General features: G+C 43.8%; 3 protein-coding genes and 1 long non-coding RNA gene across 7 annotated transcripts; 2 read left to right on the top strand and 2 right to left on the bottom strand.

Moving 5' to 3' along the window:
- Positions 1-464: 464 nt before the first annotated feature.
- zgc:162171 (uncharacterized protein LOC565931 homolog) lies at positions 465-8,369 on the bottom strand. 4 transcript variants are annotated; one of them, XM_054753882.1, is made up of 6 exons: positions 8,135-8,358; positions 7,165-7,354; positions 5,099-5,229; positions 4,893-5,042; positions 1,712-1,908; positions 465-842 (listed from the first exon to the last, which is right to left on the bottom strand). In XM_054753882.1, the coding sequence occupies exons 1-6, from the start codon at positions 8,183-8,185 to the stop codon at positions 695-697; spliced, it is 867 nt and encodes a 288-aa protein (XP_054609857.1). In that variant the 5' UTR covers positions 8,186-8,358; the 3' UTR covers positions 465-694. The 4 variants fall into 4 exon arrangements, with proteins under 4 accessions (XP_054609857.1, XP_054609858.1, XP_054609859.1 ...); XM_054753883.1 differs by having other exon boundaries at positions 7,165-7,393; positions 8,135-8,223; XM_054753884.1 differs by having other exon boundaries at positions 693-1,000; positions 8,135-8,363.
- On the top strand, positions 3,286-8,720 carry LOC129168520 (uncharacterized). Its single transcript, XR_008566270.1, has 4 exons — positions 3,286-3,545; positions 7,181-7,370; positions 7,461-7,542; positions 8,151-8,720. It is a non-coding gene; the product is annotated as an uncharacterized LOC129168520 (long non-coding RNA).
- Positions 8,721-8,802: 82 nt separating this feature from the next.
- LOC129195147 (ras-related protein Rab-39B) lies at positions 8,803-15,644 on the top strand. Its single transcript, XM_054800951.1, has 4 exons — positions 8,803-9,572; positions 10,227-10,493; positions 12,909-13,089; positions 14,475-15,644. The coding sequence occupies exons 2-4, from the start codon at positions 10,279-10,281 to the stop codon at positions 14,718-14,720; spliced, it is 642 nt and encodes a 213-aa protein (XP_054656926.1). The 5' UTR covers positions 8,803-9,572; positions 10,227-10,278; the 3' UTR covers positions 14,721-15,644.
- A 158-nt stretch (positions 15,645-15,802) lies between these two features.
- vbp1 (von Hippel-Lindau binding protein 1) lies at positions 15,803-17,813 on the bottom strand. The gene is made up of 6 exons (XM_054800954.1): positions 17,668-17,813; positions 17,047-17,171; positions 16,894-16,960; positions 16,575-16,673; positions 16,358-16,496; positions 15,803-16,284 (listed from the first exon to the last, which is right to left on the bottom strand). The coding sequence occupies exons 1-6, from the start codon at positions 17,749-17,751 to the stop codon at positions 16,208-16,210; spliced, it is 591 nt and encodes a 196-aa protein (XP_054656929.1). The 5' UTR covers positions 17,752-17,813; the 3' UTR covers positions 15,803-16,207.
- Positions 17,814-18,835: the final 1,022 nt, after the last annotated feature.

The raw sequence follows: 18,835 nt of genomic DNA, 5'->3' as shown, positions 1-18,835 counted from the left end.
TCCTCCTCTATAACCCTTCACTGCACACACACACACACACCACACACATGCACGCACGCCTTCCAAAATGTGTGCTGACCCCATCTCATGACCCTTTTGCCCTCTAACCCCCGAGAGGGCTCCAGGGCTCCAGCAGAGTGTGGAAAAAGATTCCAATAACGTTGGCCTTTAAGATGTCTATTGATTGCCATGGAGGAATTGGTGTGTATTTGTGTGTGTGGTTTATTGGGTGTGGGGTTTGTTTTATTTGAAGGGAGCTAATGTGACATTTATGAGGTCACATTAGGACTGGAGCTTTTGCTGAAATGTTCCCTTTTTCGGTCAAGGCAAGAGTCCAATGAAAGAGGAGAGACATTTTGGAAAAATGGTGCTATATGCATGCTGCAGTGCTTCGACTGTGGTCATAATGAAAGTCACAAAATGACAACAAAGCTTAGACAGCATAGCTGTACAATGGGGGAAATAATTATTTGGTGAAGTTACAAAGACATGAATGTGTTTATGGTAGATTTATTGTAACAGAGAGAGGCATCATATCAACAAAAAATCCAGAAAAAAACACACACTGTGCTTCTTTTTGAGCAACTCCTTTGTTGCCTCGGCCATATGTTTTGGGTCATTGTTATGCTGGACGATCCATCCACGACCCAGCTTAAGTGTTCTGTCTGAGGCCAGGAGGTTCTCAACCAACACTCTACAGTACATGGCCACGTTCATCAGCCTCCTCAACGCGGTGAAGTCTTCCTGTACCCTTGGCAGAGTAGCCAAACCCAAAGGAGAATGTTTCCACCATGTTTGAACGTGGGGACGCTGTTCTTGGAGTCGTATTCAGCAATTCTCCACTTGACGCCAAAGCAGCCGAAAAGAAGAAGAATATGTCGTGACCTTTGTGGGAAAACACTTCATCGAGAAGTACAGTGTGGGCAACACAAACCAGCTGTGTTTGAGTGTGTAGAATCTCTAAGAGGAAATAGGAAGTGAAGAGGCAAGCCACATCCCACTGAGAGAGATAGGGAGGTGAGACATTCCAATAGGATACATTTTTGGTCTAATCTACACAATTGTACTCCCATAGGGCGCATTATTAAACACCAGAAAGGTACAAAAATGTTCCCAAACTGCATGAATGGATACTTTTAAAGATGTTATATGTTGTAGGTCCAAAGCTGTAAGCAAATAGTTAATGCTTTGACACTGGAGGTCTGTTGGGTCTATTTTTGACTCTCTCAGCGGGCGACGCATTTCCTCCCCTTCCCACGACACCACGCGGGATGGGGACAAGACCTAAAAACGACCAGCAGGGACCAGAGAACGGTTCACTTCTTTTTGTTCACCTAAAAAGTGTGCTGGGTGTGGATTACATTTGTCAGCCATGATGTCACAGAATTCTAACATGGTGACTCAGTTAGCTAAAATCAAACACTACATTTATGTTCTTTTTGCAGCCATTCATCTGATAAACTGGTGTGTTTATGATCCTGTGACTATATATTTGTATTTCAATGAGCAAGAGATTTAGATGCCATCTGTTGCCACAACAAATAATCAAAGCAGCAGTATTGAGCTTCAGATGTCTCTTGGGCGCCATCTGATGGACACATGTGTCTCCAAAAGCCAAAGGAATGCTTTGACATATGATATGTTCCCCTTGGATGGTTCAAAAAAGGTAAAATGAAACACCAAAGACAACAAATAAATGTTAAGTCCTCACTGGCCATCTTTGTCCCGGGCCTTGACACTGGTACATCCTGAGCATCCCACCAGTCCCCTCTCCTTGGCGTGGTAGTCGAACCGCGGAAGCACCAGGACGCCACTGCCGTCAAGCTCACCCCTGGATGCTCGCTCTTCCTCAGCGGCCATGATGTTCTTCACCAAACACATCATGGCTGCATCGATATTAGTGTTGTCCTAGGGATAAAGGGACAGCACCCAATGGCTGACTGTAAATTATATTTGTGGCGTCCCCTATGGGTTGTGCTCTGGTACGTGTATTCAAAATAACTTTCTGCTTCACAATGTCACAGTACATGATGGAATTCATGTTTCCCCTCAATGAACCACAGCTCCTCATTGCCAGCAGCACTTGTGCAGCCCCAGACCTTGACGCTTGGCAGCGGACAAGACCTAATTATCCTTCTACTCCCTTGTGTTGCCAGCTATTTAGAAAATAACAGCTGTGTTGACTCATATGCATTCATTCATTCATTTTCTATCCCGCTTGTCCTCACGAGGGACGCATGGGTATGCTGGTCGCCAGCCAATCGCAGGGCACATATAGACAAATAATCATTCACACTCACATTCATCCCTATGGAGTCGCCAATTAATCTAACATGCATTTTTTTGGAATGTGAGAGGAACAACAACAACATGTTAACCACAAGGCCACCCTGCAGCCCACTCATTGACTCGTAAATCCAGTAAAGCACATTGCCAAAAATGTTGTGATCATGCATGCGGGGAACAAGTACTCCAGCAGGGTGATGAAGATCAGTCTGATTCATGAGCTCAAGTCACGGCTCATCAGGAACACGGCAGTTGCTCTCAGTGCTCCTTGAATTCTTGACAGTACTTCAATGTCTTTTCCATTTGCACTTTATTTTAGGTTGCAATCCCTAGCCTGAGACTTTTAAAAATGTGTATAAATATTTATTCGTTTTCTATACCTTGTCCACATTAGAGTTGTGGGTGAGCTGGAGCCTATGCCAGCTGACTTTGGCGAGGTACACCCTGGTCACGAGCCAGTCACAGGGCACATACAGTAGATATACAGCCGGTCCGTGGGTCAAAAAAGGTTGGGGACCACTGTTCTATATCATCCAGGGGCGGACTTGCCATTATGCAAACACAGGCAATTGCCTAGGACGCTGAGATTTCCAGAGGCCTTCAAAACTGTCATAAAAAATGTTATTATTGATTGTTTTTCTTTGATTAAAAGTACATTAGTGTTTTCATCTTAATTCACATGCTTAAAACTACATCAAAATGCATAATATGATTGTTTCAACCGCTCCCCCCTCTCTTCTCATAGAATGGACTATCATGTTACTGCATACTTGTTGGCGCGGTTTGGAGAAAAATGAAGCAGAGTTACTCCAGTGGAGCGGAGAAGATGAGAAGAAAAAAGTTTTAATCAAAACTACCGATGATGTCAACCTATCTCACAAACGCAACAAACACAACGGTAGCAGCACTGCTGACAATGTCAGCCAGGGAGAATGCAGTAGCTCTAGAAGTGAAGCTTTTCATCACAACGATGTATTACTGTCGTGTTCTGTGTGCTGCTCTGCTGCCCTCTGGCTTTGTTTTGTTGCAGCACACCCCTGAGTCTGCAGGAGGAGTTTATTGACACACCTGCAGACAATTTACCCGCTGCCGTTTTAAGCTGCAGTCAGCAGACTTCCAAGCGGTGCCAGATTGTTGCCAGCTCTTCGCCAGCTACCTGCTCCTTCCAGCAACTAGTTTCTCGCTTTGCTGCACTCTGGTCCTTTGATTGTTTACTCATGTACCTCAGTATTCCCTGCCAGGTTTATTCTCCTGCAGTGGTGAGTGTCTTTAGTTACTCCATTTTCCTCCTTGATTGTTCAGCAGCGATTTCTGTTAGCCTTTTTTCTCAGCTTTCTCAGCAGTGCAGCTTTTTGTGTTCTAGTTTTTCCTGCTTGTGTTCCGTGCTTGCAGTGTCCTTATTTCTTAGGATTTTTCCCCGAGACTAGGTACGGGAGTATTTCTGTTGAACTTTGTATTTTTGTATTTTTCCACCCCTTTCGTTGTAATACATTTTTGTTACACAGACTGTTTCGCCTCCGCATTTTTGGACTCCAAAACCCGGCTCAGGTGAAGCGTAGCAATTACAGCGCTAAACTATACTAAATGTTGCTTAATGTTCTTATCAATTACAGTACGTGTTGAGATGATTCACTTGTTGGGTAATCATAATCCCCCAGAAGGATTTCAATGACTATCTAGCTCTGGAAATAGAATTTTCTCAATCTCATATTCTCACTTTCTAGATGATAAACATTATTTTAAAATGTTAAAATTAATTAATAAATATATAAAACAATTTAAAATGGAAAAAAAAAACTTGTCAGTGCAGTACAAGGATGTGGAGGGACCTAATGACTGGATTTGCCTTGGGTCCTCAAATGACTAAATACGCCCCTAATATCATCTACAACTTTTGTCTTTTTATGCTGTCTTTATCCAGCTCCTTTTATTGGTAACGTGCCAAAAAAACACCCCTCACCTTGTTTTTCTGTACTTGTTGGCCAACACAGTAACAGCCTGGAGATCGGGAAGACCTCGGTTTGAATCTCCGTTGGGCATTTCTGTGTGGAGTTTGCATGTTCTCCCCGTGTGTGCGTGGGTTTTCTCCGGGTACTCCCGTTTCCTCCCACATTCCAAAAACATGCAACTTAGGTTAATTGGCAACACTAAATTGTCCATAGGTATGAATGTGAGTGTGAAGGGTTGTCTATTGTTGTCCTGCGATTGGCTGGCGACCGGTCCAGGGTGTACCCTGCCAGTTGCCCGAAGCCAGCTAGGATAGGCTCCAGCATGCCCCCGTGACCCTAAAGAGAAGCGGTATAGAAAATGGATGGATGTCTTAACATGCAGTGGACAAATATCTGCTGCTGTTATATTGCCCCCTATTGGTAACGTTTTTGTTAGCCGTTATTACATGTAATGTATGCTGTATTATTATGCTGCACACGCTGTTATATTATAAACCATTACCAGTAAAAGGGGGTTTTTGGTGAAAAAGCCTATTTTTGGAGAGAAACTGCGGGAACCCACCCCACTGAATAAAAGAAATGCAATTATTTTGAGTATGTATAAAAAATGATATATGTGAATAGGCTGGGCTATGAGCAGAAAACATTCAGTCTTACCTTGGCCGAGGTTTCAAACCAGTCCACAAAACCGTAATCCTGGGAGAAGTTCTCCAGTTTGGGAAGTTTGGGGCACAAACCGAGTCGTCGCTGGTCACACTTGTTGGCCAACAGGACGGTCGGTACTGGCTTCCCGTTGCTCAAGGCAACCTAACAAGAAAACCATGAGGGTCTTGCCAGACAGCAAATGTCTTTGGCTGGCTCACCTTGGAGTCGAGGTCTCCCTTCCACTTGAGGACGGCTTGGAAGGTGGAGAGCCGAGTCATGTCGAAGACCACAAGAGCGCCCACGGCCTCTTTGTAGTAAACACGGGTCATGTTGCCATATCTCTCCTGCCCTTTGTGGGGGGGGGAAGCAAGCATGAACTACAGTTTTGACTACGGTATGTCTATTTCTTTTGTAACTTTTGAACTCCTGAACGGCTGCACACAGAAAGGGGGAAAATTTCTCAAAACGTGCACCGGTACTGTGTTACCTGTGCTTTTATTTTTATGACAAATACACCACTTGGTGTTAAAAATCCATAAACCGGATTGTCTTGAAATTTCCCACACAGTTAAACGTGCTCTACAAAACACCCACTCTAACTTTAGGGTATTTATCCAAATCACTATAAAACTGGCACACATCAAGGAGTAATCATGTCAGTAAAATCTTCCACCATCAAGCAAAAGTCCGTAAGTCACTGACCATTTGTCTGATGATGAAACGTTGATATCTGCATTACATGTATGATAGGATGCCATCCAAAGCATTTCAACCACAACCCATCGGGAGGTGCCACAAATGTCATTTTGTCATCCATCTGTTTTCTATGCCGCTTATCCTCATTAGGGTCGCGAGGGTATGCTGGCGCCTATCCCAGCTGACTTGCAGGCGACTGGCGGGGTACACCCTGAACTGGTCGCCGGCCAATCAGAGGGCACATATAGACAAACAACCAGTCACACTCACATTCATACCTATGGACAATTTAGATTCGCCAAATAACCTAACATGCATGTTTTTGGAATGTGGGAGGAAACGGGAGTACCCGGAGAAAACCCACGCACACACGGGGAGAACATGCAAACTCCACACAGAAATGCCCAACGGAGATTCAAACCCAGGTCTTCCCGATCTCCTAACTGACTGTGTGGCCAACATGATAACCGCTAGACCACCGTGCGGCCCGTCATTTTGTCATGGGATGTCCTAATTTTTTTTGCGTGACCGTTGACGGGTCTGTCTTGATTTAGCTTTGCTATGAAGGCTTCAGTCCTTTAGATTAGCAATTGGTGAACGGACCGTCTAGCAGGCTCATCGTGCAACATATGCAAGAGACCCATGTAAGGTCTGAAAATATTAGAATCTACAGTAATTGGGATAAAAGGACTCTTTGCTTCTCATGTTATGGCCAACTATTACAGTCAGTCTGTTGTGTGTCAAGCCAAGGAAGTGTCCCTGCCAAGGACCGTATAACAACACTGATGTTATAATCTGGGAAATATAATATTAAACTGAGACAAATTGGTCTGAATTACACAGGATAGTACATCTTTTTTTGTGTGTGTGCTTAGCAGAAGGTATAAATAAGTCTCTATCTGGACGCTAACTTCCTCCACATGATGCCAATCTAGCGGCTGAGTCAGCGAGCACGCAAACACACGAACTCTGTAGGCTGCGTGACACTGTGCATGTTGTCGAGAGAAACACACAGCACTGTCATGGCCACATGTGTTCGAGGAAATGCTCATTTTGTGCTAGAAGGTTAATTGCTGTTGTAGTACTTGTAGTCAGACAAAAAGTTGGCAGGTGTTCATAAAACTTGCTGGTCTGATCTAGAAATCATTTATCTTCATTGAGTTCAGAAAGGGTGCATGCACTTTCGATGGTCCCTAAGTGGAGCTTGTATTACCATCTGGACACCTTCATGACGAAAAACACTAAATTATCACACTGCACCTGCTCAAAACTACCAAAGATTTAATTATTGAGTTGGATTAGTTAAAATCTGAAATAATTACTACACAAATGAATTATTTTTCTTATAAGCATGTTGGTGGTGATTACAATCTTTGCAACACACATTGCATTAGCGTTTTTTTTAATATATACTCCCTTTGGACACCGCCTAAAAATGCCTCTGACTTCCATTCAAACCTTTTTTTTTAATCTCACTGCGATGCATTCTGTAATGTCAATATTTCAACAAAAATGATCACCAAATCCTCCCAAAATTGACAAACTTAAAAAATGGCAGCAGAAGGGCAAAACAACCCATTCAACCCACCGGCTATGTCCCACAGCTGCAGCCGCACCACCGTCTTGTGGTCCCACTGGAGCACTTTAAGAGCAAAGTCCACGCCAATGGTGGCCCGGTAATGCTGAGAGAAGACCTGGTGGACGTAGCGCTTGATGATTGAGGTCTTGCCCACTCCCAAGTCACCGATGACGAGCACTTTGAGCAGGCGCTGGTGCTGCTGCATGGCCAACGGGGTGAGTTAAACACCGTGATGACTCTAATTATGGACACACTTCTCTTAGAATAAATACATTGGTAATTAACTTTTTTTTTTTTAAATTCAGACAAGGGTGTAATTCATAGAGGGGATTGGGGGGCTATTCTCCACAATAAACAAATCAAGACAACATACCGTACATCATAAAAGTGAGTACACTCCTCCCCTTGTTTCTTCCAAGCAATCTAGTCACACTATGTATTGTGTTGTAATATGATATACACAAATGTTCAACTTAAAGCAGGGGTGGACAATGTGTGAGGGCTGCAAAGGGCCTACTGAAAAATCACAGGATGTGGCAGGGCCATTTTGATATTTTATGTATTTTAAAATTTCCATAATTCCATAAAGAAAGGTGTTATTTCAGGCGATGATCGATCCTGGAGCCATGTACTGCCCAGTATATACACTTCAATTTAAAAAAATAATAATCAATTTCTACAATTTGCAGCGGGACGCAAATTGCCCCTGGGCCACACTTTGGACACTATATGCTGAGAGTGATATTTGTGTTATTTGCATTTTACTTGTTAATACCAACATTTAAAGTGCGAAAGTAAGTAGAAGGTGAATGCCAAAATAAGTTGTACTTTTATCAACGTTAAAGATTTAGCACTTCTACTTATGAGATGTCTTAAGTTATGCCCTTGGATTCAGAACATGACCACAAAACAGATCATTATACCAGATCATTTAAGAGTAAAAACAAATATTTGCTATAAATATTGTTGAAAAACTTACTGTTCTGTCCTTGCAGGAGAATTCTGGCTGTTCTGGGAAAATGTTATGCATTTCCGTTGGAAGTTGCCACCTTAAAAAGAACGGACTGGTACAGCACACTAGACAACAGTGTTGTGCATAAATAAGAAGTCAAAAGGAGAGAGAGAGGGAGAGAGAAAACAGAAATGTAGTTATCTATTTAGCCTGCGGTTTATGTGCATGGCCACGGCCACGCCCCCTTGGGCTTCCACCTCCTCCCGCCCCTTACATTGAAACCGAACTGCTTCTACTCTTGTCACAGTGAAATTGTTCATGTTAATGTGTGAAAAGTTCATTTAAGATGTGCATTGTCATTATAACTGAGTGTGGTGTTTTGTTTTTTTTTTATTCCGAACATTTTTGACTGTGTGTCAAATGGTGCACTTTTACTACACGCATTTTGATTGGTTACACACTGAGAAGTAAGGCAAAATGCAGTGCACCGCCAGGACCGGATGTTGCCCTCAACAAGCCCCTTGGTGAGTGTGTAGTGATGGAACCTTACCACCTTCAGTTATCCATTTATGGTCACATTGCTACTGTTCTGTAAGATATTATATATATGTTTGTTTTATATGTACTGCTCTGTACTACATTATTGTTTAAATAAAGTAAAAAAAAAAAACAGAAGGGGAGGGGGATTTACAAATTGGACACAGCTAAGAAGGAACGAAAAAGAAGAGGAAGCGGAGAAATTGTGCAATCCTCATTTCCGTTAAGTGTGTGACGACAATGGTGGACTGTACATAGTGTATGTACATATAATACTGTATAATGTGTGTGGAAGTGTGCGAGATGGGACACAGGAACTACCCTACCCACCGTCTTGTTTACTTCCGTGTCTGCGCACTAGCCTCCTGCACGCATACAACCTGCGTCCTTCCTTCCGTTGTTTGTGTGAAATTGCGAAGTGTTCGGATTATCGTTGTAGTTCCGAGGAATCGAGGCAGTTCATGCGGTTAATGTATAAATGTAAATATGTATATTTGATCATATATTTGTTATCTAACGTACTCAAAGTAGTTGCACTTTTTGGACGACTTCCGCGTTTGCGCCACTCCACGATGCTTTACGGTAGTGGTACTGATGCGGGATGAGTCAGGCAATATGATGCTGCTATCGCTGCCATTTCATCACTTGCCTACAAATGACAGGCAAATGACTTTGTGGCAGTGAGCGTCGACGCCGAGAAAAGACTCCTTGTGTGCACCCTGTTCCTGCCTTTTGTTGCCGCTCTGCGCCCAGACACCACCGAGGACACAGGGGCCTGACTCCAGGGCCTACACCCGTCGTCGCCTCCAGCGGTCCATCCATCCGGTCAGACGCCTCAGACGTTGCCATCATGGATCCCGGGCCGGCTTGCATGTCCTGAACAATAAAGAGAGAAAGAAGGCTAGTGCATCTTTCCCCCCAGCTCCAAGTAGGTGGAAGAATTTGCTGTTTGTGTGCTTTACAATAACAAACAGGGCTTCGTTCAGTTGCAGCATGTTTGCATGTTGTCATTATGTGCACTTTGTATGGAAAATGTAAATACTTTTTAGGAATGACCCATTAAGAGAGTGCTATTCAACAGGCGGGCCACAGGCCAAATCTGGCCCAGTCATGAGCAAAATGTTTGCATCAGATTCCGAAACACACCAGAACACTGTCATATAGAGGATCTTTGACTCTAACACATCAAAGGGGTCAAAGTTGGCTGCACATGATCATGTCGCTCGTCGCTTCCATGCTCATGAGCCAAACCATTTGTGTGTCCATTGTATGTAGGGAGAAGTTTGTTGTTTGGTCTTTTCGTTTTAAAATGAAAAAGAAAGGAACAACCCACAATGCTGCACCTGTCAGGGAGCCCTGCTGTCACAGAAAAAAATTAAAACTTTGTAGATAGTAGAGAGATCAGCAAAGGGGGAACAACACACTTTTCACTTCCTGTAGATGGGATATCTCCCACTAATTGTTCTTATTGTTTAAATGTATCATTTGTTGAAGGGAGGAATAGACACATTCTTAACATTCTCTCTTTTTCTCTCTCTCTTTCTCTCTCTCTCTGCACCTAAAATGTCCCCGCCCCCTCCAGACAAGAAGACAGACCGGTAGAGTGACAGGGAGTCAAGCACCAGAGCCGAGTTATGGAAGCGATCTGGCTCTATCAGTTCCGTCTCATCGTGATCGGCGACTCCACGGTGGGCAAGTCGTGTCTGATTCGCCGCTTCACCGAGGGCCGCTTCGCTCAGGTGTCGGACCCTACAGTGGGTGTGGACTTCTTCTCCCGACTGGTGGAGATCGAGCCAGGCAAGCGGATCAAGCTGCAGATTTGGGACACGGCGGGCCAAGAGCGCTTCAGGTGGGTCAAACCTGCGTAGTTGTTTTTCTTTGTTGTCCATTCTTGCTTTGTTTGTGGCTCTCTAAAATACCATGGATGAGCCAACAAACTTTAGGAAACACTCGTGTATAACAGAGAAATGAGGGTCTAGTGAGATGAAGAAATATGTACATAGCACAAGGCCTAGCCTGGAGGTCCGAAAACTAGAATTACCACCTAAAGTGTTTGTTCCTGGAGAATGTGCTGTTATTAAAATGAGTCTTTTGACGTTACACCAGCTGAGAGGGTAAACAAATGGAAGTAAACGTGTTTTTTTAGTATTTCAGTATATGCACCGTACATGACTCTCAATTTCGCATTATAGTTTCACAATCATGAAAGCATATACAGCATAGAGTATGTATGTTAACACTGTCACTATTGTTTGAGTCTGTGGGGGAGTTCCCCATCATAATAGGATCTCCAACAGCTTCTTGCATTTCTACACATTTAATTTTTCTTTGTTGTCTACTGGAAAGGATGTACATGGCAAGAGCTCTACTGTCAATACTAGAATTTTGAACTATTTTGGTGCTTTCCTGGCTACATTTCATGAACACAAGATCAGAACAGCTTGCTCACACCCTCAATTTTAACTCAAGACAGGCGAGAGGTATAGATTCCTTGAAATAAACTAGTTACAAGTGCTGACAGCTGCTAGCAAGCCAAGCGAACTGGCTAACTGCTGAAGTTCAAAGCAGTTGCCGACAATGCGAAACACAAAGCAAAACGATACCGGTCCTGGAAATCTGGATTCAAAGTCAGAAACAGGGTCAGTCTTGCTGTGGAGGATGACTCCTCGAATGAAAAAGCAGTTCTACAATTTGACGATATTCTTGAGTAAAAATTTGATGTTATTACACACCTTGAAGCAGGGGATGAGAGTGATACCAGAGCAAACTGCAGCACAAACAAGGAAAGAGTTTAAATGTCAGCTATCACAGATTGAATATTGACTTGCGCAGAACGACACCATCTATGGAATGCTCAGGGGGATCCTTAAGGAAGTCGTGAATCTTAAGAAGGAAAAGAGAATACTGAGCAAGGGTACCAAGGCTCTATGAGAAGATATCAAGGTATTACAAGATGATAATGCTACCTTGCGCGCTAGTTAAAAACCCTATAGGTTAAAAACCCTATGGAAGAAAATAGGAGTATTATGCAATGATATGAAGGTTGTACAAGATGATATCAAGGCGTTATTGGAAGATAATGCTGCCTTGTACGCTGCTCTCAAGGAGGTTAGAAACCCTATGGAAGAAAATAGAGCATTATGCAATGATATCAAGGTTTTACAGGATGATATCAAGGCACTATTGGAAGATAATGCTGAATGCACGAATCAACGATGTGATCCTCACAGGGCTCCGAATTACACTCAAAAGTCAAAAGACAGGGCAGTCCAAAACAGGGGAGAACCAGATGGAATGGATGTTTCTTCAACAAAGCAACAAATTGACAACTTCTTGCAATCAAAGGAGGTGAATGTGCATCCCACTGTATGGCAGAAACAACACCACACCCGTCATCATCGTTAAGTTCACCAACAGGGAATTCAAAATTGTACTGCTGAAACAGGGAAAGAAGCTGAAAGGTATAAACGTCTACATGACTGATCATCTGACAAAACGTACCACTGACATCGCCAAGAAAACATGAGACTTGAGGAAGCAGTGAAAGATACAAAGCACTTGTAGCACCAAAGGTATCTACATCTACATCAAGCTAAATGAAGGACCAGTAGGCGCAAGAGTGCTTGTCGTCATTGTGACGATCTGGATACATATTAAACATCATATTACCATGATGACAAGGAAAATGGAGGCTACAACCCACAAAGAAAGAACGGTGCAGTTAGAAGATTCATTCAATAACATTTGACATTTGATATCATTGTTGAAAGGGCCTGCTCAACAAATGTACTGGAATTGGAAAGCCATGTATCTACATTAAATGGCACTCACAGCACAACACAAAAGACGGCAGGACAGTAAGACCTGGAAGTGTATCAGAACAGGGGGAAAAAATAAGAACTTTGTTTGTTTTGGGTTTTTTTTTTTTGTTGTTTGAAAAAAATAATTATGATAACTGCTTTCAGTGTATAGAAGCATAATGTAAGTAGTGAATTAGTGCATGTTGAACACAGGAAGTGAACATATGTTTAGCTATTGATGTGATATGGAGAGGGGGTAGGAATAAATAAGCTCTGCTTCTTCCTACTCCTTTTCGGACTTGTGGAATTGTGACATGTAATATGAAGTATTCAATATAAACTGGATGCATGTTCGAAATAAATTAAACCATCACACATAAAAACCTCATAAGACTTCCTGAATGGTGTGTGGCCACGTATCACACATACAAGAAGTAACCCACCCCACTCCTTCCTCTGTGCAGGTCCATCACTCGGGCCTACTACCGCAACTCTGTGGGTGGCTTGCTCCTGTTCGACATCACCAACCGCCGCTCCTTCCAGAACGTGCACGAATGGCTGGAGGAGGCACGCAGTCACGTGCAGCCACACAGCATTGTCTTCCTGCTGGTGGGCCACAAATGTGACCTGGAGGCCGAGCGTCAGGTGCGTACTTCCATAAAGAGTGACCCACCCGTGGAAAACTGTGGACTGTTGCGCAACACTCATGAGAGTCTGCGGCAATAAATATGTATTATTTATTTAAGTTATGCTCTTGATCAATGAGTTAATGTTAAAGGTCTCCTATTATACAAAAGCAAACTTTTAATGGTGTGCTAACAGTAATGTGTCCCTAGAGCAGAAGTGGGCAAAGTACAGGCCACCAAGCGTCTTAGCCGGCCCGCCGGACATTTCTAAATTATTGTTTTTCGGGATGGCCCAATGTGCATTTTTGGCCTCTGATACTGATTACATTTTTTGGCTTCAGATCGGATCCGATTTCAAAACCCGATCCGATGCTCTGGCATTATTATAGATTATGGAACTGAAAATGTTTTTAGCAAGTAATTAAACACAATAACACATTTTTATAAAGCTTATTTCATTAAATTTAAAGTTTGCTAGCACTGTATTGGTGTAAATCAACAATGTAGTGTCTTGATGGTAGAACATAGCATGGCTCCATACATTCTAAAAACCCCACGATCCACAACGGGGTTGGCTGGTTGTCTGCAGCAATAAATTCAACTACCCTTTCAGTTATCCGCTTTGCCTTTTTGCTCTTTTGGATATTTGTCTTTCCTCCGAAAGTCCAGAGTTTCTTGTTTTGGCGTAGCAGCTTTTTTGTGGGTAGCCTTGGTAAACGCTTGGTACTCCCGTTTTATATTTGGTCCTCTGTTGACGTATTCAATTTGTGGTATTGAATGCAGCTTTGCTAATACCACTCCTTGAAATTGTCATTTTGCAGACATTACAAGTGGCTGTAGGACTATTTTTTAATTTACATTACAGAAGTACTTCCACACGGCTGACATGACTTTTACTTTCCGGCCTGCTGCAAAAACAAAGCACTATGGGCTCATCCTCCGATCTCCGATCAATTAAAAAAAATAAAAAATAAAAAAATTCAGCTCATGACTTTCAAATGCTATTGTGGCGAGTTTGAGTCACAAACTGTGGAAAGGAGGTAATTGTTATTCCTGAAATGTGAAAACATATTCTGTGTAACAGCTTCATTATTTAATTTGAGTAATAATTTGGAGTGCATGAGAAAGTGGAAAGGAAAATGTTGCTCTCTTCGACCATGTCATTTATTAACAAGTATATTGCACGACATTGATGCTTCAAATGCAGCTACTGGCATCTATTGGAGTCTTTAAAAAGTACATAAGGAAGTTGCCTAAGCCACAGCTCCTAATTCCATTTTTTGACCCTGAACTAATTTGACATTTCGTTTTGAAGACCCAGGAAAGGGCGACGATAGGAGACTGCAGTTAATTGAATAGAGGCGCATTCACGGTTGTCCTAACTTTCCTCCAACAACCTTCCAGGTAAGCCGGCAAGAGGCTGAGAAGCTGGCGGGGGCCTACAGCATGCGCTACATCGAAACATCCGCGCGTGACGCCATCAACGTGGAGCGTGCCTTCACAGAGCTGACCAAAGACATCTTCGCCCTGGTGCGGTCTGGCAACATCACCATCCAGGAGGGGTGGGAGGGCGTCAAAAGCGGCTTCGTTCCCAACGTGGTGCACTCCTCTGAGGAGGTGACGAAGAGCGACCGCCGTTGCCTCTGCTGATGTGGGAGGAGCTTTGACAGAGCGGAGTGGCTAACGGACTGTGGTGTCAGCCATCTTTGCTGAAGCAGAGCAGACCACTGGAGAGTTGTGGTCATTTTTTTTGACCGCCAATGTTTAATTTGATGGGAAAACAAGGATCACAAATACTTCAATTGCTTCTGTGGGCTCCCAAAATTTAAATCCAAGTTTCCTCCTCTTTCTTCTTCTCCTCCAATATGCAATTCCATCATTACATACACTAAGTTTATAGCCAACTTTATCTGGCCTCATGGACAAGTCACAAACTAACACAGGAGGGCAGAATCAGCTGGGAATTTACTGTTGTTGCACTTGGAGCGTCACGTCAGCATCGTTCTGCTTCAGTATCACATTATAGCAAAGCAACATTCACTTCTGAAGGAGTCCTTAGAAGCAGGTGGACCTTCTCTCGTTAAGGTGGACCCAAAGGGAACCCAACAGCACCGAAACAGCTGACTTCCAAAACTGTTGTGTCTCTGGGAGTTCGAGCAAAGAGGGAGCATAAGCATCCAGAACCAAAACACATTGAATTTACCCACAATGCACGCTTTGAGACAAAAGTGTACCACTGTATAATCGAGCAAAGGAGGTCCAGCTGGCTTGCGGACATTTCCACACAGGCACAAGAATGTTTGTTGGTTACGTGTGTGCTTTTGACTTCCTCATGCCATTAACACACATGAAGACAAGCCTGACATCTGTCAAAAATACACCCAACATGGTAACAAGGCTGTCTACCACTCTGAAGACTTTTTGGTTACAGCTGTATTTTATTCACTTCCCGTAGTGTCCCAATACTTTTTTTTTTTACATGCAGTGTATGCGCCTGAAAACAAAAGTGGGGTTTGGCAGTTGTTCATATAGTCCCTTAATGTTCTATTAAAATAAACCACTGGATCAAATACATTAATGTATTGTGTTATTCCCAACTGTCTTTGCATGATCATCTTTACACCTCTTGTCCATACCCTTCTGCTTGTGTTGTATACTGTATGTGTTTGCATAAAAAATGGGTGTACCAGTGAGACGCCACACAAACAATTTCTCAAAAATAACGTCACTAATCAAGTTGGCCTTTTATTTGCATCTTTGGGTGCTAATGTGTTGACTGCCTCCCTTCATCTGTTAAAATAACACAAGAGTTGTTACCGGACAGCCAGAGCTGTTCATTGATGTTTTAATTCACGAGCACAGTGACAGACAAATAAATACAGACGGAACAAAAAGGGGAGAGGACAGAACAAAGAATACAAAAAAAATGCCGTTTTTTTTTTGTTTTGTTTTTTACCTGAAAATAGACTTTAAAAAGTATGAAATCAACTGTGGTGGCTACACTAGAGTGATTCTGAATCCAAAACACAGCGCCACCATCTGGCCCTAGGTGAGTCTCGCTGTAGGAGGGGGTTTGTTGCACTGACTGAACAGAAGACCACATATCAGGAAACGGGGCAGGGGCTGTCCTATCTGGATTAAGACTTGTCTGTGGACTTGAGGAGGTTGTCCTTGCTCCTCCTCTTCACGTCCCAGTTGTAGACTCGCGCCATGTCTGAGGTGAGCGGCGGGTTAAGGAGCTACAACAAAGCAAACACACAGAGAAAACCCTCAGGTTGGAAGGATACTGACTTCCGTGGTGGTAAACTGGTCTCGCAGGAAATCTAGGTCCTCCTCCAGCGTCTCCAGGTTGCGAGAGGCCGTGGACAGGTTCTTCTCTAGCAGAGCCTGAGCGTCATCGATGTCGTACTCCAGCATGACATTGGCCTTTGAGTTAATTCAGTAACTTAGAATTAACCAAGTACTTATTTTAATTTTAAGGAGTTTCACATTGAGTTGACTTACACCTAACCATAGGCAAACTTTGTTAGTAGGTGGTACTGAGGCCTTGCAGTAAACGTTGTCGGCTAAAAGGAAGTGTGTCTCCATTGGTTCCGTGGTCTCCTGGTAACAAGGTGAACACAAAATAAGGTCAAAAAGGCGACTGTTACATCCATTTTCTATCCCAGTTGACTTTGGGCTATCATTCACCAGTCTATAGCAGGGCACATGTTGACAAACAACCGTTCACATTCACACGTTTGAACAATGTGGTCTCCAATTAGCCTAACATTCATGACATGCTAACCACAATACAACTATTAAAAAACACAGTCAAACAAACCTTCTTCTTTTGCATGTGTCGCAGGATCTCTAGCGTCTGTGAGATTTGCGGGATCTGGTTTTTCAACCTGGAAGCCAACCCAAAGAGAAAGAGAGACAATTTATGAAAACACAAACATGATGGGTAAATCTATGGACGGTTGCTCCAGCCTACCTGAGCTTCTTCTGCGACAGGTTGAGCTCCATGTACTTATACTTCTGGTACTGCTCATCCAGCTTCCTTAAAGCCGCGTCCGCCGTCTCGTTGCCCGGCTGCTTCATGAACGAATCCACGTCTTCCTGTCCGATTCAAACAACAAGAGAAAGAACAATTGATACCAGTGAGACGACACACAAATGATGCATAAATCTTATGATGGCCTCGTTTTCGTTTTTTACAACCCCTTTTTCAATGAATGGCTACTTGGGTACTAATGTGTTCCCTCTCTACTGGAAGGTTCCAAAGTGTACAGTTAAAATAACAGAATTGATAGCATGATGGTGAGAAGACAGAAATCCTCATCCTCACTAAACAACACTAAACCAAGCCTCGGTGATATTATATAAAGACAACAGCGCACGAACAGCTCATCCTAAGCCTCATCGAACAGTGAAGCTAAAATAACTCAAAAGTCCATAGATGGAAGTGATCATCTTTCACACACTTTTAGTTAGCGAGCTAGCTCTGGGGTGTTATGACGCCCCCAAACGCTGCCTATTAGCACCGAGACGATTCCTTTCCTGGCGATATGAGATCCGGACATGACACACGCACGACGAGGCAGGGTCCACGTACCACAAATACCGCCTCTGGGATGCCGAGATGCTTTTTCTTGGTCGCCTGGACGGCATTGCTGTTGTCTATGGTGGCCGCCATCATGGGGAGAGGCTGCTGCTTTCTTCCTCGTGTTGCAAGTCGTCAACCTCAAGAGGTGGGAGAAGAGACGAAGCTCCCTCTTTTGGCCACCTACTGCAATAGCTGGAGAGCGTCCACATAGTAAGTCTTGTACAATTATAGTAAAACTTCAACCAAAAATTCAACGACAAACACCAGAAATATCTGGCATAAAAATGTGTTTATATTTATGAGAAGTTACCTTACATTGGCGAGGAGTTTCGGCAGAGGACGATGGTGTCGTCAAGATGCGACACCAATGTTGTCTGTGTCCAAAAATTTGTCATTAGGGTGGCCAAGGTGAGACCATTACTCATATAGGGGTGGCAGTAAGTTGCTTCCTGAAATGTCTCCACACTGGTGGGGTGGCCCGGGGAGTGACCAATGGTGGCCACGGCCAACACTGGCCACCAAGTAGCCCCTCCACTATCTGTGTCCAATTTCAGGGTCTGCTCTCTAGAGCCTTCAAAATGCGTATTTGTGAGCTGCTGACATCATAGTGTCGTGCGAAGGCCCCTTCAAATGTAGCCTACAAATGTGTACTCCTTTTCCATTGGATGGAAGTGTGCTTTCAGAATTTCACACCATCCTTTGTGGCCTTACATATCCCAGCGTTCTTTGTCAATAATGCTAACCTCCAAAGGGGTGCTGGGGGGACCTTTTCTGGGGGGTTGGGCGAGCCAGACTAGGTGCCCTGGCGGGCTGGGTGTGGCCTGGGGTTTGGCCTGGGGCTCATGGTTTTCCCGGTTCTGTGCTGTGGTGGGTTGGCTGTTGGTCGTGTGTCCTCGGTTCCTTCCTGCTAAGTTCGAGTGGGGTTGAGTAGTGGGCATGTGGGGATCCTTTCTGCCTTGCTGTAAGGATGGGGACAATACACATACTGTACATGTAGGACTTTGTGGGGTGGGCCATGGTCGAGTGTGGTGGGGCGTGGCGCTACCTCTCGGCATGCCCCTGCATGCCCCAGTTCTTGGGGGGCCGCCGTTGGTTCTGCCCGTCCCTATGGGCCAGGTGGCTCTCTGGTGGTGGGGGCCCGTGCTAACTGTGTGGGTGGTACGGAGCAGACCCTCAC

This window comes from Dunckerocampus dactyliophorus, chromosome 15 (genome assembly GCF_027744805.1).
Source record: "Dunckerocampus dactyliophorus isolate RoL2022-P2 chromosome 15, RoL_Ddac_1.1, whole genome shotgun sequence".
NCBI lineage: Eukaryota > Metazoa > Chordata > Actinopteri > Syngnathiformes > Syngnathidae > Dunckerocampus > Dunckerocampus dactyliophorus.
This window is presented reverse-complemented; position numbering and strand designations above follow the sequence as displayed.

Excerpts from the sequence above, each read along its gene's own strand:
- zgc:162171 (XM_054753882.1), bottom strand. The coding sequence starts at position 8,185 with ATGCATAACATTTTCCCAGAACAGCCAGAATTCTCCTGCAAGGACAGA. Across the intron at positions 7,355-8,134 it reads TCTCCTGCAAGGACAGAACA|CAGCACCAGCGCCTGCTCAA; the intron begins GTAAGTTTTTCA and ends TTGGCCATGCAG. Across the intron at positions 1,909-4,892 it reads GGTTTGAAACCTCGGCCAAG|GACAACACTAATATCGATGC; the intron begins GTAAGACTGAAT and ends CTTTATCCCTAG.
- vbp1 (XM_054800954.1), bottom strand. The coding sequence starts at position 17,751 with ATGATGGCGGCCACCATAGACAACAGCAATGCCGTCCAGGCGACCAAG. Across the intron at positions 16,961-17,046 it reads CTGTCGCAGAAGAAGCTCAG|GTTGAAAAACCAGATCCCGC; the intron begins GTAGGCTGGAGC and ends GTTGGCTTCCAG. Across the intron at positions 16,497-16,574 it reads AAGTTTGCCTATGGTTAGGT|GCCAATGTCATGCTGGAGTA; the intron begins GTAAGTCAACTC and ends ATTAACTCAAAG.
- LOC129195147 (XM_054800951.1), top strand. The coding sequence starts at position 10,279 with ATGGAAGCGATCTGGCTCTATCAGTTCCGTCTCATCGTGATCGGCGAC. Across the intron at positions 10,494-12,908 it reads GCGGGCCAAGAGCGCTTCAG|GTCCATCACTCGGGCCTACT; the intron begins GTGGGTCAAACC and ends TCCTCTGTGCAG. Across the intron at positions 13,090-14,474 it reads ACCTGGAGGCCGAGCGTCAG|GTAAGCCGGCAAGAGGCTGA; the intron begins GTGCGTACTTCC and ends ACAACCTTCCAG.